Source organism: Anser cygnoides, chromosome 2, assembly GCF_040182565.1.
Source record: "Anser cygnoides isolate HZ-2024a breed goose chromosome 2, Taihu_goose_T2T_genome, whole genome shotgun sequence".
NCBI lineage: Eukaryota > Metazoa > Chordata > Aves > Anseriformes > Anatidae > Anser > Anser cygnoides.
Genome location: NC_089874.1, coordinates 132737143 through 132764514, shown reverse-complemented (window position 1 = coordinate 132764514; position 27372 = coordinate 132737143). Strand labels below are relative to the sequence as shown.

General features: G+C 41.1%; 1 protein-coding gene and 1 long non-coding RNA gene across 4 annotated transcripts in view; one reads left to right on the top strand and one right to left on the bottom strand.

Annotated features, from left to right (window-relative positions):
* LOC125183290 (uncharacterized) overlaps positions 1 to 14030 on the bottom strand; it is a 52479-nt gene extending 38449 nt beyond the window's left edge. The window contains exons 1-2 of the long non-coding RNA XR_007165077.2: positions 13822 to 14030; positions 9331 to 9455 (exon numbers count right to left, since the gene is read on the bottom strand). This is a non-coding gene — a long non-coding RNA (uncharacterized lncRNA). The remainder of the gene's footprint in view (positions 1 to 9330; positions 9456 to 13821) is intronic.
* On the top strand, positions 13312 to 24778 carry IL7 (interleukin 7). 3 transcript variants are annotated; one of them, XM_048068279.2, is made up of 5 exons: positions 13312 to 13754; positions 16924 to 17066; positions 20737 to 20823; positions 21623 to 21775; positions 23625 to 24778. In XM_048068279.2, the coding sequence occupies exons 1-5, from the start codon at positions 13745 to 13747 to the stop codon at positions 23775 to 23777; spliced, it is 546 nt and encodes a 181-aa protein (XP_047924236.1). In that variant the 5' UTR covers positions 13312 to 13744; the 3' UTR covers positions 23778 to 24778. The 3 variants fall into 3 exon arrangements, 1 of the variants encoding a protein (XP_047924236.1); XR_007165036.2 differs by lacking the exons at positions 13312 to 13754; positions 16924 to 17066; positions 20737 to 20823; positions 21623 to 21775 and adding exons at positions 21800 to 23322; positions 23406 to 23511 and having other exon boundaries at positions 23625 to 23750; XR_007165037.2 differs by lacking the exons at positions 13312 to 13754; positions 16924 to 17066; positions 20737 to 20823; positions 21623 to 21775 and adding exons at positions 21800 to 23326; positions 23406 to 23511 and having other exon boundaries at positions 23625 to 23750.
* The last annotated feature ends 2594 nt before the right edge of the window (positions 24779 to 27372 follow it).

The window sequence follows — 27372 nt, the reverse complement described above, 5'->3', positions numbered from 1 at the left end:
GTACACAGCTTATCTGACTGTATTAAACTGGGTATCCATTAAAGACATAGCCTCTGCCAGTTATCTGCTATGGGGAAAGTTTCATACCTGGTTTAGTGTACAAATTTGCTGTGTGAAACGTCAGCCACTTCAATTTCCAAATCAGAAAGAAAATACAGCTGCTTTTATCAGAGCACTGTATTTGGTGTAATCCCCTGAACATGTTTTGTAGCTAACAAAAGGTAAACATGTCTGCACAGAATTTATGTTCACAGCCTTCCTAGACTGCCAAGTTTCAGCTGGGATGTGTTGACCAAAATCTGTTACACTAAACAAGCATTATGTAACACATCTCTCTCAACCACTGAACTGGGCTCCTCCTACCTAAATTAGGAGATTGAAGATAAGGATTGGCAGGCATTCATGGTTTTTGAGATGAGGATGAGGATATATTCTCATTTACGCAAGTTGATGAATTTAGGCAGCTTATTTGTTAAAGACCTACTCAGATCTTTCATAGCATTGAACAATATATTTAAGACAACCCAAATGTGATTTTAGGTAAGATCAAAGCTGCATTCTGCAGAGGAGATGATGGTCAAAAGCAAAAAGCCTATTTATTACATAAATCTTTCCTTCTGAGCTCGGACAGTTTTTGTTCTACCAAAGCATCTGAAATGACATGGCACCTCGTACAGTTATTCACCTCAATTCAAAAATACCAGATCCTTTAAGACTCTCAGTGTTACTCAGTACCTCGGTGGCAGAGTTCAGAAGTTTGGGGCTTACTGACCTGTTAGACTTGAACCTCCAGCAGAGATAATATACAAGTATCATAAATAATTCTTCTAGTTTCTAATAGGTCATATCCTGTAATTACTTTTTACTTTGTGAAACAGTGAAGCATTCAGTGAAGCATTTCTTTGCAAATCTGTAGAGCATTATTTTTTGGGTCATTTTGTCAGGGTGGGAGGCAAATGACCTGTTAGCTAAAAAATAACTGTATCTACGTACTCCTTTTTTCATCTCAAAGGATGACTGTGGTAGTTCTGCACAGGTAGCCACATTGATTTTAATGACAGTAGTGAGTGACAGTGGCACTTAGACAAAGTAGTTAACTGTGTAATTGCTGTGGTGCATGCCATTGGATTCAGTCAGTATCACACTTACCAGTTCATCAGTTTATCATTCTGCAGATCAAATAAACCATCTTCCAACTTTGGCACTCCTACCAATACTACCTTTTTTGCATATCTTATTCAGAAGTATGTACCTCTGAATCAATCTTTACTCATGTCCCTATAAAGACAGAAATTTGGTTGCATGCCTGATTGCACAGAACAAGGAAAGAAAACAAAATCTTCATCAGTTATTGAAAAGGAGAACGGGTAGTGAGATTGCTTTTTGATACAGGACAAAATACATATTACAAGAAGCAGCATGCAAATGTTTTCATCATATGCTACACCTTTTATTTTGCCCCTACCTATGCAGAGCAATGAAGTACTTTTCGACAAGCCTCGACCATATGCTTTCCATGCTGATCAGGAGCAGAGATCTTCCCTTCCCATCCTATGGCAAGCACATGCAGGCAGAAACAGCAAACACTGACAAATATCGGCAAAAGCCAGCACAAACATTTTCTACAGCTGACAGATCATATCAAGTTTTAACTGGAACACTAGAAATGCTTGGTGTGGGGCCATGCTAGTTTTAATCCTGCTTGTGGGCAGACAGAGTGAACAAGTTACATACGTCTTAACAAGTATTTGTCTTCAGCACTTGTCTTCCTTTCAGAAGTTGACCATCCTGTTTTACTTAACTTTTCCTAAAATACCCTATCAATAATATTGTTAGCCTGGGAACAGACACACCTTTATTCAGTTTAAAAATTAAGGGACACAAGAATAAAGCAGGAGCCAAGAAGCTGTTGGATCATCAGTTTTACATAAAATTAAAACTAAGCATTATTGGTGTCCAGCCTAATGTGCTCTAGTCCACTTCCTCCCAGCCAAATAAAGTCTTGGACAGGAATCAAAGCCCTTTAACCTTCTTTTTTGGTAAAGACATTTTTTTTTACTAAAGAATGTTTTGCAAGATATCCTGATAATATTAAAAGGCGAGATACATCCGTCTTTGTGAAACATGCTTTATTCACTTTTCCAATGTGTGCACTATGTAAATTTGTTTTACATCCTCTAACTATTCAGTGCTTATTACAGAGATTTCTTTGAATAATAGAAGTTACTGTGTGAGAAGATATTGTGTGACTCACTTACAGGAGTACTTCCAAATTTTAAGTGGATAATTTATCTTTGAAAAGCATGGCCACTGCTGGGAGCACCAGCAGCCAGGTCTCTCCTAGTGATCAAGGTATCATATAATTTGATTCTCTTGGGGCCAAAGTATCCTCCATTCCTGATTGCACCTTTGGCTTTTCCAGACTGTCTAGCTTATAGCCTTGTGCCAGAAAAAGCCACGTGATTCACTGAAGAGCACAGCAGAAACAGCACCTTTGCATGCTATACTTGCTAGGAACCCCTTCCCAGCCTGCCTCTTCTTCAGGTACACCAATAGGTAGCTTGGCACTCACCTCACATAGCACAACCAAATCCTGTCTCACCTCCAGAGCAACACGCGCAGAGCTGCTGGGCTGAGAGATAAGGGTGACTGCCACCTTCCCGCTCCTCTCCTCCTCCACTTTGCCTGGTGCCTTTGTTCTAACAGTGCCAGTCAAATTTGGAGATGTAATTTACCAAGCAAAAACCAGCCAGCACTGCACGCACATGCACGTTAATGTTTTATTCTTAAGCAGCAACTTGTTTGCTCTGAGTGTAGCGATGCCAACGCACGGGATGAGGGCAAGGTGCTGAGCAGTGACTCAGTCCCTGATAGACACATGTACTCCCAGCTGTTACCCCCGGGGTTGTCAGCACAGGCAAATCATGAACTGACCCCACCTCTGTCCAACTCACCTGTGTCTCACACTACCTCCACAGATATCAGCAGGCTGATTAGCTCTGGCAGGCTTCTTAGGGAGAGATAGGAAAGCCGGCTGGGGCAAAAGAAACATGACAGTCCTTGAGTCTATTCAAAGAGGATCCCCAACCTCTTGCTAATTAGCATTGCAAAGAGAAAGTTGGGCCCACTTCACCTTCTTGCTATTTGTCAGTTTTGTTTTGCTGTGTTTCTGGTTGGTTGGTTGGTTTGGTTGTTGGGTTTTTAACACTGTTTTAAAGGAAATATGTCTGTCACCTTTATGATCTTCATTGCTGTAGCCTTCAATATCCTTGTGCCCAGAGATCATGTTGTCACACCCCAGTTCCCCATGAACACCGGCCACCTTAGCATTCATCTGGAACTGCTTTGTTCTCAGCACTCTCAGGCTGAGGGCATGCATCCCTGGCACACACCCTGGGTGCAGTGCTGAAAAGGGATGGAATGAATCCCTGACTAATTAATTAATGTTTGTTTACCAGCTGTTCTGGCCCTGCCCTGTGTTTGCCTGCTCCCCATGGTTCTTCCTTAGGCATTCATCCAACCTTTGCTCCATGAGTTAGTAGCAGTGACTCCAAACTTGACAGCAGCGAAGCTTTTTGAAGTGCTTCTAGAAAAGGGAGAAGAAGAAATTTTATCAGCACCAGAAGGACCTGGAAGGTAGGTATGCCACGGAAGCCTGAGAATCAAGGGTTGGAAGCAGGCATCCCATTTGAAAGGAAAATGCCTTGAACACTGTCTGAAGCTCATGTTGGAAACACCACCTGGGCAGGGACCTGAAGGATGTCCTCCTCTTACCCTCCGTTTCTTGACTGCCTGGGTAGCAGACCATCCTGGATCTAGACAAGCTTGAAAGTTCACTGGAAGATGCAGATTTGTTGGCATACTGCAAAGTGGTTTGCCTACCAAGAGTTACTGACAACCAAAGGAATCTTCTTGGATCAATGGCTAATAAGGTACCTTATGACAGAGTGAATGAGAGGCAGGTTTCCAGCAATGTAAGCCTGATTCCAGCAACTGCTTTCAGATCATTCCAGGATCCTTCCTCAGGTGGCTTGTAGATGAACAGAGGATGCTTGTTACAAGGGGAACGTGGACTGCAATGAGTGTGAATGCAAAGGACAAACAGGCAGAAGCTGATAATCTTTCAACACACAGAAGTGGAAAAGCTGGTGATTGCTAGCACTTCCCACATACTAGGCAACTGCTCATAACTTACACCCATATGTCAAAGTCCACGGAGACCTAGCCCAAGAGAGATCAGCCCTTGAGAGACGGAGTCCAACCACTGGTGGTGACAGTAGTGCCCATGCGCCACCATACCTTCATGTTGTACTTTTTGCAGTCCAGCTTCAAGGGAAAACTTCCTGATATTGCAGTCCAAACTTATTTCACAGCGTTAGTTGAGACAGACGTGGCTTTTTAAGACTTTTGTAACCTGGTCATGTAGCACAGGGTTTGTTTCTGCTATTTTACTCAGCTGTGGTGAGGCAGCAGGAGAGGCATGCTGCAGACAAGGGGTTCCAGGTCCCAGGCTGCTGCAGGGACAATGGGGTTCTCTGTACCACACTGAGATCTTCAGAGCTACTTTTTATGGGTACATTATCTGTTTACCACCTCCAAGTGCTAAGAGCCAAGGTGTCTTGATTTATACAATAGAGATTTCACTTTTGCTTTTACTATAATTAAAGCATTTGGTGCTTTCTTTGTATCTTGTCTCTTAACTCACTTCCCTAGAACTTCTTTTCCTGAAAACACAAACCCAGGAAGTTCCCATATCTTCTGCTTGCCAAATTAAGAATAATGGTGAGCTCTGGTTATAGCCTAGAGGCTCTTCCTAGAGAGAAGGAGAGGTTTACATGCCAGGGAAACAAAGGGGGAGCAGTTCTAGCTTGTGCCCCAGGATCTGCAGCTAGAGGAAGCTGTCCATGCAGCTCCTGAATGCTCCACTCACTCCAAACCCATGAAAGCAAATGCTTGAGGTTTTGACCTGCCAGTATATATGCCAGTAAGAGCTGATGAAACCTTTCTGCTCAGGTTCACATGCTGTGTTATAAGCACCATTGGGTAATGTTTACATCCAGACAAGACCATTCGTAAGTAGCGCGGGGAACAAGGAATATTGGGCTAGAACAGGGTAATTGCAAGAAGGCTGCAACATAGACCTGAGACTGCTGTTTTGCTCAGAAGTATCTCATGTATGGGTGCAACAGAAATACCAGGAATGCCTCAAAGGATCTTAGGAATATGAGAACATTATGGCACTGAGCTCACTTTCTAGTGTGCTCCTGAGAAGCAACTGAAGAACATGTATACGATGCTGTGATATCTATGGAGATCTGCCTCCATGGAAGATGCATCAGTTCTACAGTTTTCAAAACCCACTCCTGATTTAGGGGCACAGGTTGCCAGTGATGGACAAAAACTCCCAGAGGCCCATGTTCACCCTGCTACAATGCCCATTCATCCATCCCCTTAAGTGTCACGACCACGTGGTCTTACTTAGCCCATCTTTAGCTGGCTTGCTCACAGCCATGCCCTAATCTTAACCATACACAGAAGAAGGCACAAAATTGCATCATCTGCTTCAGACGAGATAACAGACAACACTGGGTGTGACACACACTGACAATGACACAGCTTCTCACAACACATATAAAAACACATTAAATAAAATGTGGCAAAATGGAATTCTGCCTGAGAAATGGCCTGTGAATTACTAGCATGGTATTTTTCCTCCTAAAACTGTATGGCCCAGAAATTAAACAAATAAACCAGGGGTGAGAAATAAGAGGAATATTTCTTCAGCATTTCTAGAAAAGAGGAGTCTAAAACCTGCTGATCCAGAAAACCTGTTTTATAGGACCCTACCTCAAAAGAGACTCAGATCTTCAAAATGAAGTGGTACATTCTAGTGCATTTCCAAAATCACTTCTTATTAAAAATGTAGTAATTGTGGTGTGAGGGAAAAAGAGCTTGAGCAATCATATTTAGCCTTGCTCATCCACCATCATTTTGAAAAATGCAACTGCTGAAAACCTTGATAACAATTTTTGAATGCCATGTAAAAGAATAAAAAGCTACTGTTGGTCACTCATTTATTCCTTTTAGTTTTAGAGTTTACATCACCATTTAATCCATTTCTGCAGATTAGAACAATTTACAGTTCTTCACATGTTTTCATTTCAGGTCACTTGACGTCTGTGAGAATCCATGTCATCTCTACTGAAGGAGAGAACATAAACCAAAGACACCAAAAGTCTCCAACAGAACAAGCACACACATATCCATTCACCGGTCCAAAGTCAGTCCTTTAAAATACTTGAAATAAAACAAAAATTGCAGTATCTGCACACTGGTCTTATTATGAAATGTGTTTGCTACATCTTTAGGTGATATTTAAATGTACTTTCTCTGTTAATAAATAAATAAATAATAAGATGTTTAAGTCCCAGCATGTGCTACCAGCTTGGATTTGCCAAGTGACGTTTATCGGATAAATTGTATTAACACACCATATTTTGAAGGTAATTTTGCTTCTTTCTTAACTTCCCCTTCCCACTCTATGCACACATCTATCTCCCACTCATTACAAATGAAGAAAGGCAAATTTGTTATCAGGATGTTCAAAAAGAAATATGTGTTTGCAACATTTAGGGAAAATTGCAGACAGCAGCAAAAAAAGCTCCAAAGTGGAGAATCTCTATTTTCAGCTGAGCTACAAACCTGTAAACTAATATTTTGCTTAAAAATAAGCATGCAAGTCAGGCATGCTGAAATAAGGGCCAAACAGGCACATGTTTGCAGGATTAGGCCCACAAAGTCCAAGTTTACAATACGTAATCTGTTTTGGCTTTTTATTATTATTATTTTTTTCTATCGATTTTTTTTATATCAGTCTGAAAGATTTATATCAACCTGAAGGAAGACAGATTTCCTCTTCATCATTTACTACCATGCAATAAATGCAGCTGCTTGGTAGTAAAGAGGTCATTTAGTAAGAATTTTTAAGTGCATGGATTTAAGCATGCTGTTGGCACTAAAAAGCAAGTCAAGTAAAAGCTGTCAGGACCGGGAGGTACAGTTAGCAAATGAAAAACAAAACTTGAGTTCACAGAAGCCATAGCATTAAAATTTATTTTTACCCTTGGAGAAGTTCATTAAAAGTTAGAATTTAGGTTTCTTGTTATGTGTGAAAGACAGAATAACCTCTCCTAAAGTAAACATTATTCAGAGAAGTGATTATACAAAATACTACTAATAAAACAAACAGAAAAAAACAACCGTCAGATGGAAAAAAAAATCAGAATGCTTGTAATGGGACACACATATTTATTATTATACATCCAAAGCATGAAGAAAATAACCATTAGTGCCTTGCAATTTATTTCCAAGATTTAAGGCCTGAAACTTATTCTTAGGGAAGACTCTGGTTCTACAAAATTGCAGATATTTTATTTTATCCCCCTTCCACTGAAGTGCCTATCATGTCTCCTCCCTGCCTCCTTTCAACATCAGGAGAAAGAATCCTGGTACCCTTACAGAAAAGAAAAAAAAAAAAAAAAGAAGAAAGAAAGAAAAAGAAAAAGGAAAAGAGAAGGAAAAAGGGAAAAAGAAAGAAAAAGGAAAAGAGAAATAAAAAGGAAAAGGAAAGGGAAAAGAAAAAGAAAAAAAAGAAAAAATGAAAAGAAAAAGGAGAAAGGAGAAAGGAGAAAGGAGAAAGGAGAAAGGAGAAAAAGAAGAAAAAGAAAAAGAAAAAGAAAAGAAAAGAAAAAGAAAAAGAAAAAGAAAAAGAAAAAGAAAAAGAAAAAGAAAAAGAAAAAGAAAAAGAAAAAGAAAAAGAAAAAGAAAAAGAAAAAGAAAAAGAAAAAGAAAAAGAAAAAGAAAAAGAAAAAGAAAAAGAAAAAGAAAAAGAAAAAGAAAAAGAAAAAGAAAAAGAAAAAGAAAAAGAAAAAGAAAAAGAAAAAGAAAAAGAAAAAGAAAAAGAAAAAGAAAAAGAAAAAGAAAAAGAAAAAGAAAAAGAAAAAAAAAGAAAAAAAAAAGAAGAAAGAAAGAGGGACAGGTTGTCTTGGGTATTAACTACATTATCTCAAGGATGGACGGCAAAGCAAGTCAAGGCAAGTCAAGGCAAGTCAAGGCAAGTCACGGCAAGTCAAGGCAAGGCAAAAGGCAAGGCAAAAGGCAAGGAAAGGCAAGGAAAGGAAGACAACAGAAAATTAGAAGTTAAATAAATGCCATTTTGTACTCATACATGTAGCATTGTAAAAAAGAGCAATCACTAGAAAACGTAAGTTTGCACCAATAGTAAAATATAAATGATTATATTTTTAGGAAAACACTCTTAGAAGCACAAAAACAAACCCTCATGAACTCCCAAGACCCCAATATCCATTGACATTTTCATAATTTCAGTACAGGTGAATATTTGCAAAGACCAGTGCTGCTACCAAAAGGAAAAAGAAAAAAAAATAAAAACAAACAAATATGAAACTGTACTTTTTAAAGTAGGAAAAGCAAGAGAAAATGTATTAGCAAAGCCCTCCTGCCCCAATCCCTTCTCTTTTTCTATGGCTCACTGAAGCAGAAGTCGGATTTGCAGTTTGCCACAGCTGGAATATTTTTTTTTCTCTCCCACTCAGCCTCCTCCAAGGCAGAGACAGCCAGCAACCAGCTCGAAAACTTCCACTTGCTTAACAAGATGACTGCACCAAAGCCCGTCACTGCAACGCAGGGCTCGAGCTGCTCAAGACCCATGAAAAAGAAATAGCTCCTGCGCCCCATGGATGCTGCCCCAGCGCCCAGGAGCAGGGCCGCATCCTGCCCCAGCACCCAGCCGCCGTGGAGTCTGTTGCCCAGCTGGGTGAGCGGGGAGTGTAAGCACTGGGAAAGTTGAGGCTGCCCATTTGAAGAAGTTTGTGGGCGTATTTCTGAAGCATTTCGATAATGCCCTCGATAACGTGCTTTAATTTTTGGTTAGTCCTGAAGCGGTCAGGCAGTTGGGCTCGATCATTGTTAGAACCCTTCTAACAGAAGTATTCTAAAAATAAATAAATACAAGAAATGGAGCCTTTCCCTTGGTGAACTGACCCAGCATCCTTCTTCCTACCTGCCATCAAATAATGATTGCAGCAACTCAAGTGGAAAGAGCTTTAGCAGAGGGGCAAGCAGAGCCCAGAACCTTCCAAGCACAGGTTTGAAGCTACCAATTCCCATCCCAATTTTTCCCCCCCAGTTTCAGGGCATGTCTTATATCCAGGGTGAGGATGCCCTGGCGGGGCACCAGCATCCCCATGCCTGTTGAAAACCCTGCGCCTGCCCAGCAGCCGCTTCCCCACCGGCACTGCCCCGACCTACAAGATCTCCTCCACCTCTGCACTGCTGCCCTCAGGAAGCGCCCCCGTCCCACCGCTGGTTTGCTAAAATCACGTTATTTGGCATCTCGTCCTTGGTGCTAAAATCTTTATAGGCATCTTCCTGTCCTGCAAAACAAGAAGATAAAATGATTGCCACCTTCTGTTGAAGAAATAAGGTTTTCCATAGCTTGATAACAAAAATTTCCTGTGAGCTTCACATGTTTCCTCAATCCTTATCTTAATAGTTTTCCAGGAATATTTTCTTTTCTTTCCTAGCTTCTGTTGATAAAATTACCTTGAATTCTCACACACACACACACACAAAAAACAGAGATAGCCACCTTACAGTTGAGTGAATGCGAGTCACAGCTCTGCACTGAAGCAGAGTGGATCAGCCATTTTACGTGTTTTTCAAGCACACGCTCCAATGACAGTGATTTGTACAGAAAAAGTAGCAACTGCAGTTCAACAAAATGGCAGTTCTGGTGCAACAGAATTAGGTTGCTTGCTCTTGCTTAAATATATCAGAAGACTTGAACTTCCCACACATGGATACCAGGGGAAGTTTTGGGTGCACAATAAACTCCGAACTGCAGTTCATCCAGGACCCTTTTGTGGTTTGGGGTTTTTTTGGCGGGTGGGAGGAGGAGGGAACATGTCTCTGCTTCTCCCCCTCCCCTGCAGTTAGATGAGGATAACATAAGTACCAGACACATTTACTCTTAAAAATAAATTCATTCACAGCAGTGACCACACTTTCCTGAGTTGCACCAGGTCGTGACAACTATCACATCTACGTTTTACTCCATAATAAAATAAAAATGTTCTAACTTTTTAACTATTTTTTCCCAATAATAAAATCATTCACTAACGGTACTGAAACTTTGCAAGCAGCCTGAAGTCCAGTCTAAAGGCATGAGTAAAGATCTTCTCAAGCTGACAAGTAACAGCTGTAGAAAGCCAGCAACATTCCCAGAAGTACTTAGTCTTATGAGAATGGGGTCTTAACAAGAAATCATGTGCTTTGCAATCATGTAGTTATCCAGGAATATTGGTATTCCAGTGGATATCAATATATAACGCCAAAATAGCTGATAGTCCAAGAAGCAGATTTTACCAGGTCAAGAGACAATTAGATCTCCTTTAAAATCGAACTAGTTTAGAGAAACCATCCTCAAAAAATGTATGGAACAGAACCATGGAGTATGTTCATCCATGAACAGATAAAATTACTGGTGCCTTTCAGTCATTAGCAATGCAATTTGAAGTATCTTCTTTTACTGTTTTAAAAGTTATTCCTGAAAGGTGGATGAAGGAGAAAACTGCACACATTTGCACTAATGCCCTGCGTTATACTGCATCCTCCCAGAAGTCACTTATTTTGAATTTTGCTCAGTCAAATTATTTACGTAGTGAAGCTAGCCCATCTCGTATTAAAACAGATGGTTCTATCAACTGCCAGGGTATTAAAAAGAAATAGGACACTTAATGTATGAGAAACTCGACAGGAGTGTTTCAGTTTGACTCTTCCTCCGAAGGTTTTGCCCACCAAGCCACAGCTCCGTCCTGCTCCAGAGGGAGAGCTCGCTAGCTACAGCTCAGCACCAAATGCATTTTGTAAAACGGGCAAACCACCATCACTTATTTAGACTCGGTCTCAGGTGAAAAAAACCTTCAAGACTCCTTTCATGAGTTCTTGATTAAAACTGGCTGTTAAGATGATACTCTGATAATCAGTCAAATTCTTTCTTTTAATATTTCAGCTGGTTGGTGTTCATTCATTCTTAAAAAAAAAATAGGCAATTATATTTGCTGAATATACTCTTCTGAAGATTTGTATTTGATCCTTTTGTAGGTAATCTTTTCTGAAAAATCCTTACTGCATCACTAAAAGAGGTGCTTTGAAAACAAAATCCATATAATGATTCCAAACACACACACACAAAAAAATAATAAATAAAATAAAAATAACAGTCAAACCTTGAACATTTAAGCACCAACCACACACAAATACATCAAATAACATCTGCATCTTAAGTGTATACCACAGTCCAGGGCAAGGGCCAAAGCACAGCTCACGCCACTTATTCCTCATTTTGACTAAAGGAAAAGTCTCACATCCATTCAGCACACAGACTCTTCATCTTACAAAACGGCAAGACAAGACCCTGCCACTACCAAAGAAAACAGCAGAACTGCTATTACACTCCGGCATCACCATTCAGAGTCATGATCCTATTAATATGTAAAGCTACTATGCTGCCTTTTCCCATGAATCACAACGAGCATTGTTTTGAATTTAAATTGAAACAATTATCGGTCCTTCTGATGTTTCAGGTAGCCAGTAAACTAGCATATCCAAACCAGCTAAAGAAGTCTTCCCGTGTGTTTTACACCCTGACAATTTACTAATACCTGCATAAAATACCTCGTGTCACATGTGAGCACACATGTACAATCATAAGAAATTAGAAGGAGGATGTGCCTGGAATAAAGTTGATCTTGTGGATATATTTTTGTATGTATGGAGCTTTATCCTGAAGGTTTTTCAAAACCTTTGAGTTTGTAAGTACCAGACCACGAAAATAGCTAGGCATAAATTTACATTGCACAGCAGCAAATTTAAATGTGCATGGAGGCATGTCTGCAGACAACACTTGGTGGAAGAAGACTTAATAAATAATAATGAAAAGAGTGACAACTTCGGAAACGTTTAAGAATGAGATAACGTATCTATTAGTGGGGCAAAATCCTTGACCAAATTCAAGATCTGACCGATCTGTCAAATACAGCCTGCCACGCATTAAAGGAACAAGCAAAGCCAGGTGTGTGCTCTCTGTATGGAGCTATGTTGGTACTCATCACCACCATCCGTTGCCCAAACAGTATGCTAGTGGCATGAAATTGTTACCAAAGTCGACTCGCTCAAAGCCGAAGTGGTGGAAAACATCCTCACTCTTGAATCTTGTCATAATACTTATAACGAAGGACTAAAACATTTTCCACAGAAAACCTAATGAGAAATATGCACCCAATCCAAAGCAGAGTCCAGTCTGGAGACAAGCACTCTGAAAGTAAAAATTGCTAAGTACCGCCAAGGCACTTGTACGTGAATGAAGTGGAACAATTCCAGAGAGCAAGAATGAGTGGAAAACATCCTGAGAAGTCTACACCTTTGCCAAGTCCATGAATTTATTCCTTGATACTCATGCCCCACTCTTAGGTAAGCAGCCTTACAAGAAGACAGAGGGGTTTTGGAGCCAGCTTTTTGTGCTGGTGCAGCTGAAAAAGGGACAGAGATCTCAAAACACAAAAAGTATGTTGGTGGGAGGCAGTGGGGAGGGGATGCTACAAAGACATTTCATACCCTATTTTATTCCAAGCCTTTTCACTTGCAGCAAAACATCAATTTTTGCATTTATAGATTGCAAAAATCTATTTTGGATTTAGATTTTAATCTACCTAGGGAAAAATCTAACTACCACAGTGTCTGTTAGAATTTGAGCTGAGTCTACACTACAACACCTTCCCGAGCCATTCACCGGTTTCAGTCAATCCTTCCGGATTTCTCACCATGCTGGGGAAAATACAAAGCCCCAAGAAAACCACGCACCTTGCTCTCCCGAGCTGATGCCGGGCACCCTGGGGTGAGCCGGCACCTGATGGGGAGCCCCTTGGCAGTCCCTCCTCCCCGACCAACCCAGGCACCGAGCTCTCGGGAGAACGCTGGGCAGCCAAGTCCTCCCACAGAGCCACTCCAGAATCCTTTTTTTTTTTTCCTTCCCTCCTTTTTTTTTTTTTTAATTAATTTTTTTTTTTTTTTTTAGGATTTCCTCCCCGCGGATGAGCGGCTCTTTCCACGCGCACTGCCAAGGTCCATCCTTCCGTCCCTGGCCGCGCACCCGGCACTGGGCGTGTAACCGGGGCCCTATGTAACCCCCCGCCGGCTCTGCCCCGCCGCAGCCGCCGCCCTCGGGGAGCCCCGACGGCCTCTCCCCGCTCCTCGGGTTCCTTCTCCCGCCGGCCCGGGACCTGCCGCCGGCCTCCCCCGGGATGCCTCCTCCCCTGGCGGCCGGCCAGCCGCCCGCACCCTCCTCTCCGCGCTGAGGCCGCGGAGCCCTGCGCCGCCCGCGGAGAGCCCGACGGCAGCTGCGGGAGCAGAAAGCGAAAGTACCTGCGGCCGGCGGAAGCCCCATGGGAAAAGCAAAGCCCGGCCGAGCCGCAGCCGGGTCTGACAGCGCCGCGCCCCCCGACGGCAACCGCCCGGGGTGCTGAGCCCCCCCCTCTTCTCCCGCTCCCCCCCATCGCGGCTCCGCTCGCCCCCTGGCTCGCCCCCTGGCACCATGGGCGAGACGGCGCCGCCACCATGACCGCCGAGCCGCCGCCGCTGCTCCCTGCCACCCCCCCGGCGGACCATGTCCCATGGTAAGGAGCGCAGCGCCGCGCGGCGCCGCGCCCCCCCGGTTCCTCTCCGCACCCGCGCACCGCTCACCGCTCCGCCGCCTGCCCGCCGCCTCCTCGCCTCCTCTGTGGCTGCGCGGTGCCGCCCGGTGCCCTTTTATCCCCGCGGTGACGGCCACGGGGAAATTCCCAGTTTTGCTTTTCTTTTCTTCTTTTTTTTTTTTCTTTCCTATTTTGTCCTTAGAATGAAAGTAAAAGAGCCCCGTTCCCAGCCCGGCCGCTACCGGGAAAGTGGCCGGAGGGGGGGGGGGGGGGGGGGGGGGGTGTGCGGTTGAAAAAGGGGGGTGGTGGTGCTGCGGGAGCTGCGCGGAGCTCCGCGGGTACCCGCGGTCCGCCCCGCGGGGGCGCGCCCCGAGCAGGTGTCGCGCAGCGCCGGGGGCTGCAGCCGAGCCCCGCGCCCCTTGCGAGGGCTGGGGGCGGGCGGGCAGAAAGCCCCCGCCGGGCCGCTGCCGTCGAGGGTCGCTGCGGGTGTCGGGCGGGCGAGCAGGGGCACGGCAGCAGCACTATAACGCGGGAGGTTGGCGGGGGGGAGCCCGCAGCCCCGGGGCCAGGGAGGGTCGCTTGCACGAAGCGGAGGAATAGGGGATTTTTTGGACCATAAAGAGGGGCTTTTTTCCATTTGGAAATACTGGAATGCTGAGTCTTCCCGGCTTTCCTCGGAGAATTTGCTGGGGTTTTCCACATAAAACTTAGGAGCTTTGCAGGAGTTTGCTGAAAGAATGGGGTTTACCAGCAATGTAAGATTCCTTTCTTCAGAAGCGCTAGCCATGTGGCCGCTATCAGCTCTGCTTCTTGGGAAGGTACTAGCTCAGCCCAAAGCTGCTGGGACTCTTTAGGATGCTCATCTAACAGAGGACTCATTTAGGAACGTCTAAACCGGTTGCGTTGGGATCCTGCTGTGGGTCAAGGGGCTTTGTGAGTGTGCAGCATCCCTTTCAGAAATACCCGCTCTGATTCTGTCGTTTCCTCACTTAAAAGATTCGCCACCTGACCAATACAGAGAAAGTAAAACGAGAGGAAGAGAAGTGATTTTGCAGTTTTTATCAGTCACTCCATTCTTACCAGAAAAAAAGTTTTAAAAGTGATGGAATCTGTTACAGTGACTTTAATTTAGAAGGTGGTTATTTGTGTCTCTGAAATGTCCTTTTGAAGCAACATAGCCGAGTTGTTTGTATCACTTTTTTGGAAGTGTGTATTACAGTTCCTTTTTTAATTTGTACTGGAATCAAGAGGTGCAATGGTATGCTGGAAAAAATGTTGTCCTGTAATTGACTTCTAGCATGCTTTTGCAACATCTTTTTGATATCACAGTTGTACAAATCCCAGTCCTACAAACTGATAATTCTCTTGGAGTAGAGGTAATTAGCATTGAGATTTACAAAGGTGAAGCTCTGTGGAAGCCAGATGTCCATCTGGAAGTCCTATCTGCCTTGCATAGGCACTATTTTTTGTATTTACTGCCTGTAGGATCAAATCTCTTCAGGCTAGATTTCTTGAGATCCTTATAGACAGGTCTGATGATCAGTATCTGAAAAGGTTAGATTGTTTGGTTGTCAGCCAAATGAATTTCCCATGCAAAATTGGCAGGCAGCTTGCCACAAGAAAACAAAAATGGAATTGTACAGGTGAAAATCTTCCAGTCCTGTTTCTAGGACAGAGGTGTACATCACAGCATGTTCACAAGTACACTGTCAGAAAAAAAGGCTTTGGTAGACAGAAAAGTGATACGCGTCCTTCTCTGAAGCAGCAGCATGCGGTAGGGCTGGGCTGGGCTGTGAGGGACTTTCTGTGGACAGCAGACAGTCATGGCATGACCCTGGTTCTTGCATCACGGAGGTTACATGGCTCAGTAAAGACTATGGTCAAGTTTCACTTCTTCCTTCCTTGAAGCTATGCACCCAGAATAAGTATTTTAAAAGTGTATTCAGGGATACATATTTTACTTTCATCTCTAGTGTTCTGCAGTTATTCAAGATTTCTTTCTGAGGCTGGGATTCACAAGTGATGCCAAGTCCAGAGATGCCCATCTCTGAGTGTCTGGCTGGGCTCAGTGCTCCCATCCTCACCAGAGAGGAAGGAAGGAAGCTGTCAGGGCATCCCTTCTGCCTTTCCTGGCAACTCTGGTGTCTCCAGTTACTCTGTGTAGGTTTGTTGGTCTTACTGAGTAGCAGAGATGGGTAGAAACAGCTCATAATACTGCAGGAATTTGCTGTGGTCTTTGATGATCCTCCAACACAAACTTCTAGCTTTTTCTTTTTTTTTTTTCTTTTTTTTTTTTTCTTTCCCTACAACCTTCCGTTTAAGCATCATCCTACTCTATTCATCTGTAGGCCAGTGTCCAGTTACTAGTTTCCTATTAGCTTCCTCACTCCCAGCATCAGGCTAGTCACCAGCAGCCTCTAGTTACCATCAGTCCCTTCAGGCTGACCAGTTATTTTGGTCCTTTCTCTCTTTGCCCATCCTCACAAAGCTCGTGTTTTCCTGGATGTCATGCAAGGAGAGAAGACCAGTGGTCTGAGCAAAGCAGGATGGTCCACTGAGGGGAGAAACGGTGAGAAGCAGTGAGGCTTGCTCCAAAGGATTTCAAAAACTTGCAGAGAAAGTTGTATTGCTACCTTGTCTCATGTGCAGCCACTAATATGGGTTTCTACTTCTGATCAGCCAGACACACGTGTCCATGAGCACTTGTAGAATTCATTGTAGGAAAAATCACTAGTTAAGGTGGAATTCAACTGCAGACACTTGAATGTCTACATCTGTTTCACTTGGGCACTTATTTGTCTACATATGTACTACTAGATGGTTATGGCCCCATTATGGTCAATGGAGAGACCTCATCAACGCTTTCTACAAAGACTGGATAGGAATTCAGCCCAAGTTGACGTGAAGTGGCTGGTCAGCTTAATAACTGAAGGCTCTCAACCACAGTGGCTAAATCACCCTTCAGTATGAGGAAGTTAGATGCTCAGCTAGTGTTTTACTCAGGAGCTGAATCTTTCCCTCAAGGTACAAGTCATTTGGTTGTATAGAGATCCCCTTTAAACTGTTTTAACAGATTACAGAATATATTTGTTAATACAGGTTATACTCTATGGCATTCAATGTGTACTTAACTGCTCTTGTTGTAATCCAGCCTTTTTTAGATCTATCTTTCGGGTTCTGCCACTACTCCTTGTTCTGTCACCAGTGAATTCATCTAGTTGTACAATGGGAAATAAAACAGCGGAGATCCGTGTGAAGTATGAGAATATACTAAGCCACGACATCGATGAGCTGGTAGGTAATAGCTTTTGGGCTTCCTAATTTTTAGATGATAGCAAATAATAAAAAAAAACAAACAAACAATGACCAAACAAAAAAGCTCTAATGTTAACATTTGATAAAAGACAATTGTAAAATCGCATGTTGTACTGGGATTGTGGCTTTATTTGAGGGCGTGCTGCCTATTTGCTTGTACAAATACATGGCAAATACATGGTTTGTGTTTGTACACCAAGTAGTTAGACACAAGTACCATTTGGACCTAAGCAGTATATTAAAAAAAACAAAACAAACAAACAAAAAAAAAACAAAACACTTTTTAAAGGTAGTTTTATTACTACATGTGTTTTATTTTCTTGTCAAGAGAAGAAAGCATTCCACAGCCTGCAATTTGCTCTACTAACTATAGGCTTCTTGACTAAAGTTTTATGTTGTCCATTGAATACAAATGAACAGAGGCACAAAATTCAAGTCACTGATTTTCAAAACAATTTCTATGTTATATTCCAGCCAGTGAACCCATTCATTGGCCATTTTAAAGGTAAAACCCTGCTATTAAAACTTTAGATAAGTGGACTTGTTTGGATATTTCTGTGTATTGAAACATTTTTTATGGAGAGTGACTAAAATCTTTCATTTTTCAACTGTTTAAGATTTTTGCTTCATTAACAGAGAATATTATCATTTTAATAGTCCTAGATATTCATATCATTATCATCATAATCATTCAGAATTACCAAGGTACCCTTCTAAAGGTTAAGTATTAAATTAATGCATTTGTAGTTAGTGCAAGTGATGTAAAACTCACCCATATTACAATAGAAGTTTCTTTCTATTTTACCTATCGATACATTTTATATAACCAACAAAGAATCAAGTTTTCAAGATAGCAGCAGAGAAAAAGTTAACTTTCTCAGTTGCAAGTGGCAACCTCTCCTCCATCACGGCTTTATCACCTACAACTATTACAGCTATACAAACGCACATTGCTAGAGTTTACAGATCCATGCCCCAAACTTATCTTCATCAAGAATTTATTAACAAATTAGTCTGCCAAGAACGCTTTCATGGGAGAAAGCACTTTCCACTCTTGGATTAGCAGAGGCATTTCTACGAAAAGGGGATTTTTCTGACAGTTTGTCACTACAGTAGAACTCACCATTCCGTTGCAGTCTTAAATCAAGATCTGTTCGCATGAAGTGTGAGTGATAGATGGTGTTTTTTCCAAAGGTGAAATAGAGAGCTATTATATTTCTTCACACTTAGCATCCACTACCATCATTCAGAGCATTATGCTGGTGGTTTCCAAGCTTTCTTCACCAAGACGCATTAACCCTTCCCTGGAAGCGAAATACCTTTAGGTTCAGGGAAAGATCATTTAATTTTCAAAAACATTCTGATCATGTGTGTGATAATCTTGAGACTACAAAAAGAGAAAGCTACTGCTTTTCTGTCTTCTGCATAGAGAAATCACATTGTCCTCAACAAGGCACCAAAGACGGCACCAAAGGCACCAAAAAATCATGGCAATGTTCGTACAGATAGCACCTTTAGTTTGTCATCTTTTTTTGTGACAAAGTGATTGGTGACCTATAAGAGGTACCAGCATGTCAGGAAGAAGAGCCTCTGGGAAACAGATCCTGCTGTCTTCCTGCAGTGCAGAACCATGAGGCACATCCCAGCTCTGCTAGAGCTGCGGGGCCAGAGAAGCCAGGAGGGTGTTTTCTGTTTAAATAATAAACAAATTAATAAACAAAACTTCAAGCATTAATGTTTGTGAAAGGTAGTGGGAATGTATTGAACTCCAAAGTTCTTACTTGCTAGAATAGACATGCACAAGCAACTGCGGTGTAACTTTCCTCATTTGCCAGTCTATATTTTCTCCCATTTAAGAGAGATTAACTTGATTTTTTATGTAAAATCAGTGTAGAGTCTTGTCACTATAGCTTAACAGCAAATATTAGGGACATTGCCCTTTGGGTCATAGCAACTGTTCACTAGGAACTTTCCTGCAATTGTATAGCCAAAGTCAGTAACTTTCCGTCCCTCGACCTGATGTTTGGACACAGTCATGGAGACGACCAGTGGGTTCTATACTAGACCTTCAGAGATTAATTTGATTTTCACTAATGCCTTTTTTGAGGCCAGGATTTCTCTCTGGTTGCTTTAGCCACAGCAAATAAACTGCCTTCAGAAATGGTTACTACAATATGCTATAGATGAGGAGTCAGTGACTTCTTAGTGGTTAGAAAATGAAGTTGCAGATAAAACTGAGTTTTAGGATGATTTATTTTATTTTATTTTATTTATTTATTTATTTTAGATCTCGGTGCTCTATGATTGCAGTGGAATTTCAGTCTGCTGTGGTACAAGTAGAGATGAGCATTATATTCCTAATGCTTTTTTGTGTCAGTGAATATTTGGCTCCCTAAACTCCTGGGTTTGAAAACCCTTCCTGTAGAAAGTGCTGTTCATCTTGGATGACCTGCTGAAATACAAGCATTATGCAAAAATCTGCAAAAAAGCCTTAAATATGAGGTTGACTAATGTGTTCATATGCACACCTAAATGAGGAGAGCTAATATAGTATTGACAGGAGCTGTCTTCTTTTTTGAAGCTTTTTTGGTTGCATTAAGTTATATGGATACAGGCTGAAGAAGAAACAGAAGGGTTTTTTTTTTTGAGTTAGATTCAGTTGTCATCTGGGTGACAGCCATGAAAGCAGAGCAAAAAGCAGAGAGTATAAACCATTGATAAAAGATTATGGCCACACAAAGGGAGCAAGTGTACTGGCTTCGGATTATCTTGAGATACATGTTCTGTAAATCCACATGTTAAGTTAATGGTAGAATATGTTTAGGTGCCTAGGGCTTGTATTTATTATGACAAACATTGACAAACATTGTGTTTGATGTCTGTGTAAGATTTAAATATTACTGTAGTTTTTTTAAATGCTAAAAGACCAAGTAATTCAATGGAGTATGAAGGTTTAAAATGAATAGACGTGTCCAGTTAGAGGCTCTGCGTTACAAAAGAGATAGAGAGCTACTGGAGAGAGTCTAGTGAAGGGTGAGGAGCAAGGGACTGGAGCACCTCTCCTGTGAGGAGATGCTGAGAGAGCTGGGACTGGTCCGCCTGGAGAAGAGGAGGCTCGGGAGGGATCTCATCAATAAATACCTGAAGGCAGGGTGCAACTAGACAGAGTCAGGCTCTTTTCAGTAGTGCCCAGTGGCAGGAGAAGATGCAATGGGCACAAACACAGGAGCTTCCCCTAAACATAGGCATGTAACATGCAATGAATATAGCACTTCTTTACTGTGTTGGTGACAGAGCACTGGCAGGAAGGCTGTAGAGATCTCCTCCTTGGAGATCTTCAAAAGCTGCCTCTACATGGTCCTGGGCAACCTGCCCAAGGGACTTAGACCAGCTGACCTCCAGAGGTCCCTTCCAGCCTCAACCTTTCTGTGATTCTGTGTGATTCTGTGAGTACCTTTGCAAACTGTAGCTGGATTGGGGTTTTCTTTGCTTGCTTGCCAAGGGAAAGCTCAGAACTGTACACTGACCCTGCTACAACAGAGGAGATCCTACCGAGCAATTTAGTGTTAAGGTCACCAGCTTTAAGTGAGAAACTTGGCTCATTTGATTAAAAATACGTCCATGATTAAACATATATTATATTTTACAGGTAAATATGTCAGCAGAGTATCGTGACAGGTGCTGCAAGAATAAAAAACATGAACATAGCAAGGTGTTCTTCTGCAATGATACTCAGGTAAAATTTAGCTTCTCAGAAATTACTTTAGAGAATACGAACCCCAGAGGGTTCTTTGTACAATCCACTCCCTGAGTAACACATTGTGATAGTGAATAATGTAACATTTTTTAATTGTCAAATCGTGGTGTTCAGGAATATTCCTTTTAGGAATTTGGAATCATAGAATCTGACCAGTAAACAGATATTTTTTCAATTGAAATATTAAACAATACCACATCAGAAATCTTTTTTATTTTTTTTCTACTGCAACAATTGCTTTAAATTTGTAATACAAATTAGTACAGAACACTGATTGTATTTTGACAATGGAAGTAAACAAAATTTTTCCAACATCTGTTTTTGTTTTTCTACAGAAATCATGTTAGCTAACGTTTCCACTTCAGATCTGAGAGCTTTAAAATTAATAGTCTGGGCAGATCTTAAATAACAGAAAGCACAATTGTCCGTTGTAGCTGTGGATTTTATCATGACTTGGTAAAAGGACTGAGTTCAAAAACTGGTCAGCATTTTCCTGATTGCGTCAGCTGCTTTCATTAAGGCTAGGATTTATCCCTAGTATCCTTACTAATAATATTATTGCTAGCATTATTATTACTAATTACAAATTGATGTTTTAAATATTTTGAAGAGATGGCAATTGGGTCAGATTAGTCATGCTTTATTGGAACAGACTGTTGTTATGCCAGATAAAGAAACTAATGGTTACTGATGGAGCTTTTGTTTTAAGACAAACACTATACGGAATTAACAGTGCACAGACTTTTCAGCAAGTTTTTTTTTCTTGCTCTCTTCACAGGAAATAGAATCACTACAGAGTATGGCATGCAACATGCTCAAATTCTTTAATAAGCAAAAAATCAGCAAAGAATTTAGATGGAAAGCAGCATTAGTCTCATGTGGGACGTTACAAGTTCTACAGTGCAAATGTGAAAGACATAAAAAAGAAAAGGTGAGTGGTAGTGATGGTCTACAGTTTACTGGAAGTACGTGGCTTACTCCTCAGAGCTCTTCAGCACAGATTATCACATCTACCTCTCAAAGGTATATCTATCATGCACATGTTACATGCATGACAAATCTTGCTCTGTATAGCACGTCTTGTAACAGACATTAAACCCGGTGCAAAGACTATTTAAGTCAGTGATCTGGATGTCTGTAGTCAAGATATGTACTCTGGTTTAGTAGTGAAAGACCTCAATTAATTCTCCAGTAAAAGACAAAGATCACACTTATGCAGAGATTTCCTTTAACTTCCATATATGTCAAATCACGCTTGCTACTTCACATTGGGTTTCTACCCTAAAATTAATGTTTAAGGTGGCTTATTTCAACAAATAATTAGTGGGAGTTTCTCTCCTTTCCATAATCCCTTTGATTATTGATCTTAATTTTATCCACAATATCTCAAACTCAACAAGAGTAGTTAGATATGAAAGTATTTATATTTTTAGTTAATGGCAATATCAACTCTTTAATATGTCAGTCAAATCTAGTGCAATGATCTACCGGAGAGAAGGAAAAGTGTTCTTTTAAGTGTGGCCTGCAGTTTTACCTAATTGGCCAACATCAAAAAGCCTACTTGTAGGCACCAAAGGTTATAATTCTTTGTGGTTGGCTTACACAGGTGGATTGGAGGCTACATTTAACTCTTTTTTTTTTTTTTCTCCTTAATATGGAGAAACATATAACCTAAGAACCAGATCTTCAAAGTAAACGGTGGTGTCTATATTTTGCTTATACAACTCTGGTGAATCTAACTTTTGCCTAACCGTAAAAAGTCTCCTAGTTCAGTAATAGAAGTGTCACCTAACCCCATCGATGCCTGGTTTTATTTAAGGACCAATTACATTAAAGTCATTTGGTAAAACTCTGTGACAGTCTGTAAAATCTATAACATCTTATAAAAGTCCATAATATCTATTATTTCAGCCTGGAGAAGAGGGGGCTCAGGGAGGATCTTATCAATGTGTATAAATAGCTGAAGGGAGGATGCAATGAAGACGGAGCCAGGCTCTGTTCAGTGGTGCCCAGAGCCAGGACAAGAGGCAATGGGCACAGACTGGAACACAGGAGGTTCAGGAAGCACTTCTGTACCGTGCGGGTGACAGAGCCCTGGCACAGGTTGCCCAGAGAGGTTGAGGAGTCTCCTTCCTTAGAGATCTTCAACAGCAGCCTGGACATGGTCCTGGGCAGCCTGCTCTGGGTGTCCCTGCTTGGGCAGGGGGTTGGAGCAGGTGACCTCTAGAGATCCCTTCCAACCTTAACCCTTCTGTGTGATTCTGTGAAGTCACAATCATAGAATGTGCACAAGAAGCCCAGTCTGGTGAGACCCTGAACTTTAGGGCCAGCATCTGGAACAGGACTGTTTGGCTCCGTCAGCCTCAACGTACCACACGTACAGGCATAGCTTTTGAAGCTTGGCTCACAGTCTAATTGGCTTTGTTCTTTGGGTCCTTAAATTAATTGAGGATAGATTTTGAACTGCTGACAGAGGACGTAGGTATTCTCAATTGCATTGCACAGACTGGTTTCAGATGCCTTTACTTGCAGAGCATTAAGGCTGTGTTCTCCCAAATCAGCGGGAAGCGGCGGCAGTAGGGCTGTGTTCACGGTGAGAACTGATGCAGGGTGGGCCCCGCTATGGCACGTTTTGTGAGGAGCCCAGCATTCTGGCTAAGTTATCATGTAAGATACCTGCGTTATTTATTGAGACGTAATGAAATTAGTTTGCTTTAAAATATGTCTGTATAAAAAGAATTAACACTTCTCAATTAACAATATAAACTATCGTGTTTCAGGTTTGCACGCAGGTAAACACACATAATAATGAAGATAGAGAAACAGGTGAACAGTCAAAAAAGAAATGTAACCACGAATTTTGTGAACTGAAAGAGAATATATCTAGCCTTCGATCCTGCTGGAATAAATTTGAAAAAATAATTTCCAGGTGATTCCAGATGAATCCTGCTCTTTTCTTTCAAAGTGGCATTACTTGGTATCTTTGCATTTCATATGCATCCTATGAGTAACTCTGTTTGCTTACATGAATACCGGAATTCGGATGTAAAGCTACCATATTTTGATCCTGGAGATGGAATAAATAGAAACAGCTAAACCAAGCTGCTAAAGTCCGAGAAGGGGAAATAGAGACCAGTGTTTGAAACAAAAAACTCCGGAGAAGGTTGTGTCCCACCTTCATGCTCTGGAAAGTACTTTGAATTTTCTGATCTTCTGAGTGACTTTGTGATACCTTCATATGAAAGCAATCCACTTAGATGTCTACTGCAATTTATAAAAAAATCTTAGAAGCTGCAGACCAAAAAAAAAAAATCAGTATGGAAGAGCAGCTGATTTCTTTCTACCTATAGAAAACACATCAAGGACCAAAATGAACAATTTACCAAACAAGCAGCAGCTCTTGAGTTTGTTCTGCTGATGCAATAATGTTTTCAGTGTGAGCATCTAATGGGTTCACAAATTGATTTAGGTTTGAAAAATGGGAAAAAGGTAAACTTTTTTAAAAACCTTGGAAGGGTAGTGATTTTTGAGAGATTTAGCACAGTTCTGCTGGCTGAAGCAGGAGCAAGACAGCGAGGCATACGGAAGGCGAGAAATGGGATGCCTGAATGTGAGTTTGCTCAGCTGACTGGAAACAGCAATAGCATTATGCATTTGGTTATTGGAGTTAGCTGACAGAGGACCTAGAATTTCTTACCTTTGGATTGTGATTTCTTATATGCAATTATTTTATATAACGTGTTTAACGTGTTAGAAAAACGTGACTCAAAATGTGTGAATACTTTCAGAGAATAATATATTGGCATTTAACTAATAAAGTGTTCATATTTAATTTTGGATAAATAGAGGTATTTTTATAGATGTTTATAACTCTTTTGCAGTTTCTTACATTGATATAACTCCTTTGATAATAAAATATTTGTCTTCTATGGAATTGGGCTGTTGGCTTTTTGAGTGTCATTACTCCTTTCTTAGCTTTTTTTTTTTCCACTGCTAGTCATTAAAATCACAGTGCCTTTGTAAGATCCAGCTGCATGAGATTTCCTATTATAAAATATCTGTTTCTTAATTGCTTATAACCCTATAATTTAGGTAGACAGTTCCAGACCAGCTGTCCAACTTGGACTAAATATTTTGGGAAATCTTCAACTAAGCACGTTCTTTCCTGATTCAGAGTGAAAATTTTCTGTGGAACTACTCAGAGAAATCTTTGGTATTCAAAACACAAGATTGAAAAAATGGTGGAATGTGATTTAAACAACTGTATGGACCTCCTCTGACTGGAGTAAAATCTGCTGACTGAATCCATTAAACCCAGTGTGCCCTATTGCTAATGGTGAGGGACCCATATCTAATTATGGCACGGAAACTTCTTGAGTTTGTAGTATCTTTGAATTGGATCTTTGTAAATATGTGACTGAGATTTTCACATATTCTCTTTAGCTCTTGATTTAAGGGATTGTAACTTTAACTTCAAACTGGGGAAAAAAAAAAGCGATAAAAAAATCAGCCCAACCCACAACCCTTTTATGTAATAGGAAAAGGAAACAGATTTCCCAATGTTGCACTGCAGCTCAGAGAACACAACTATTGTAGGGACTTCTGAGGAAATCACTTCTACTGAAAGAAGTCCCAGTTGGCTGAGGACTAAATTTTTCTCTGAGAGTGACTGAAGAATACCAACTATGTTTTGGAAACTCAGGAACGATTGAGAGCCAAGATTGATTTCCTAATAACTGCTATCACTTGGCAAGGAAAGGGCAGTGTGAGTTAAAAGAAAAATACACAGGTGCAATATTAGTTACTACAAAATTGAAATCACAAAGTTCAGTTGGCTTAAATGACTTAAGCAGCAGCTCACAACTCAGATCTTGAGGCCAATCAAACAGTTTCTGGCCTATCCTGAGGAAAGACTGAACATAGATCCAGAACAGAAATTTGAATTCAGTGGTTATGAAATTGTGGTTTTCCTGATTGCTTCTCTTAATAAATATCCTGCCTGCCTGATTCTTCCTGCCAAGTTTCTTGAGTCATCACTTTTATGTAAAGACTAACTGCTAAACCCAGTGATTTGTGCTCTTTGATTTGTTCCTTCTAATTGAGAACCTTCTCCAGCTTCCACTGAAATCAGGAATCTGGCAAAACCAAACTGCTTTGCAGGAAATGGGCTAAGGGACCTTGCAAGGTATCACCACCACTCCTACCTCCCTTTCATTTTTTACCATCTTTTTGTTAGTTTGTTTTAACATTATGACACTGTAAAAAAGGAATATGAGTAGGTCAAACATGTAATTTAGAAATGCATGGAATTTATGGGAAGGTAGCAAAGGAAGCAAGGGAAGACAGGTATTAAAATTAGTGAAAATAATTTTACCACTGTCGTTACAAGGGACTGTGAATTGAGCAGATTAACCCATGTGAGCAAGATAATGTTGCGTATTTGAATGATTTCTAACAGCAAGTTAGGTGCTCTGCTGAGAAGAATTTCTGGTGTTTAGGAAATCAGATCAAGGAAGGTCACTGTTTTGACATCTTACTTTACACCATTAAACTGCTGAAGTTCCTCAGCTAAGGGTCACTCCTGGCTGATTTTAATTTCCCTTCCAGTTTCACCTCTTCAGCTTTGTGCTGAGCAACAGAGATGGTGGCTTTATGATAGGATTCATGAAGCATCTGCTTGATTCTTCTGGTTCTTCTTTCTTTTTTTTTTTTTTCGCCTCCTGCTATCTGACTGGGATAGTTCATGATAAACTAAAACAAAGAGGAAGCAAGCTTGGTGGCTGGCTATCATGGAATCTCAGCAGTGACAAGATTTTGCAGCCTTTTGGCACATGAGTTTTATCCAGAATTAATGGAAAATAGATCTGTTTTCCTCTGAAGAGGGTGTGGTAAAGTAAACAAAAGAGACATCAGGAGGAACTTACCCCTAAAAAGAAGAAAGAAAAGAGGAACCGGTCTCTACTCAGCCCTATTCAGCCAACAAAATCGGGAACCCAAGTCCTTATTACAATTTCTGGTCACATAAGTGAACTTTACAGGAAAAATATAACTTCTTCTTTTTCTTCCTTCTTAATCATTTCATGAACAAAGCAGTGATTGGTCCTCACAAAGCAGAACAAACCTAGATCAGGTTTAGTTATAGGTTATACCTTACAGCCTTATTAAAAATAAATAAATTAATAATAATAATGATTTACTACAGGTTATCACAGTGATAGGCACTATATTAACTAAGCACTCCATGTAGTTGGGAAAGGGATAACAGAATTAACTTTACATGCGCAGCTCTTACTAACTTAAATATGTGGTACAGAGTATTTTTCAAGGTGACTAAGCAATACAGATCTCATCTTGCAAGTCAATCAAAAAAATCCTATCCTTTGAAATGGATAACTAAGTGGTTCTCTACAAACCACTAGGAGAAGACTTTGGATGGGTTCTCCCATTAGGTATGGTTTCCCTGAGACCAAACACATGACAATATTTATAAGGTTGAAATGATTTTACCTATCCCTATCCTATTTTTAA

What these genes read in the sequence shown, in the direction of transcription:
- IL7 (XM_048068279.2), top strand. An exon ending in GCCACGACATCGATGAGCTG is followed by an intron (nt 17,067 to 20,736) that starts GTAGGTAATAGC and finishes TATATTTTACAG; the next exon opens with GTAAATATGTCAGCAGAGTA. An exon ending in TCTTCTGCAATGATACTCAG is followed by an intron (nt 20,824 to 21,622) that starts GTAAAATTTAGC and finishes CTCTCTTCACAG; the next exon opens with GAAATAGAATCACTACAGAG.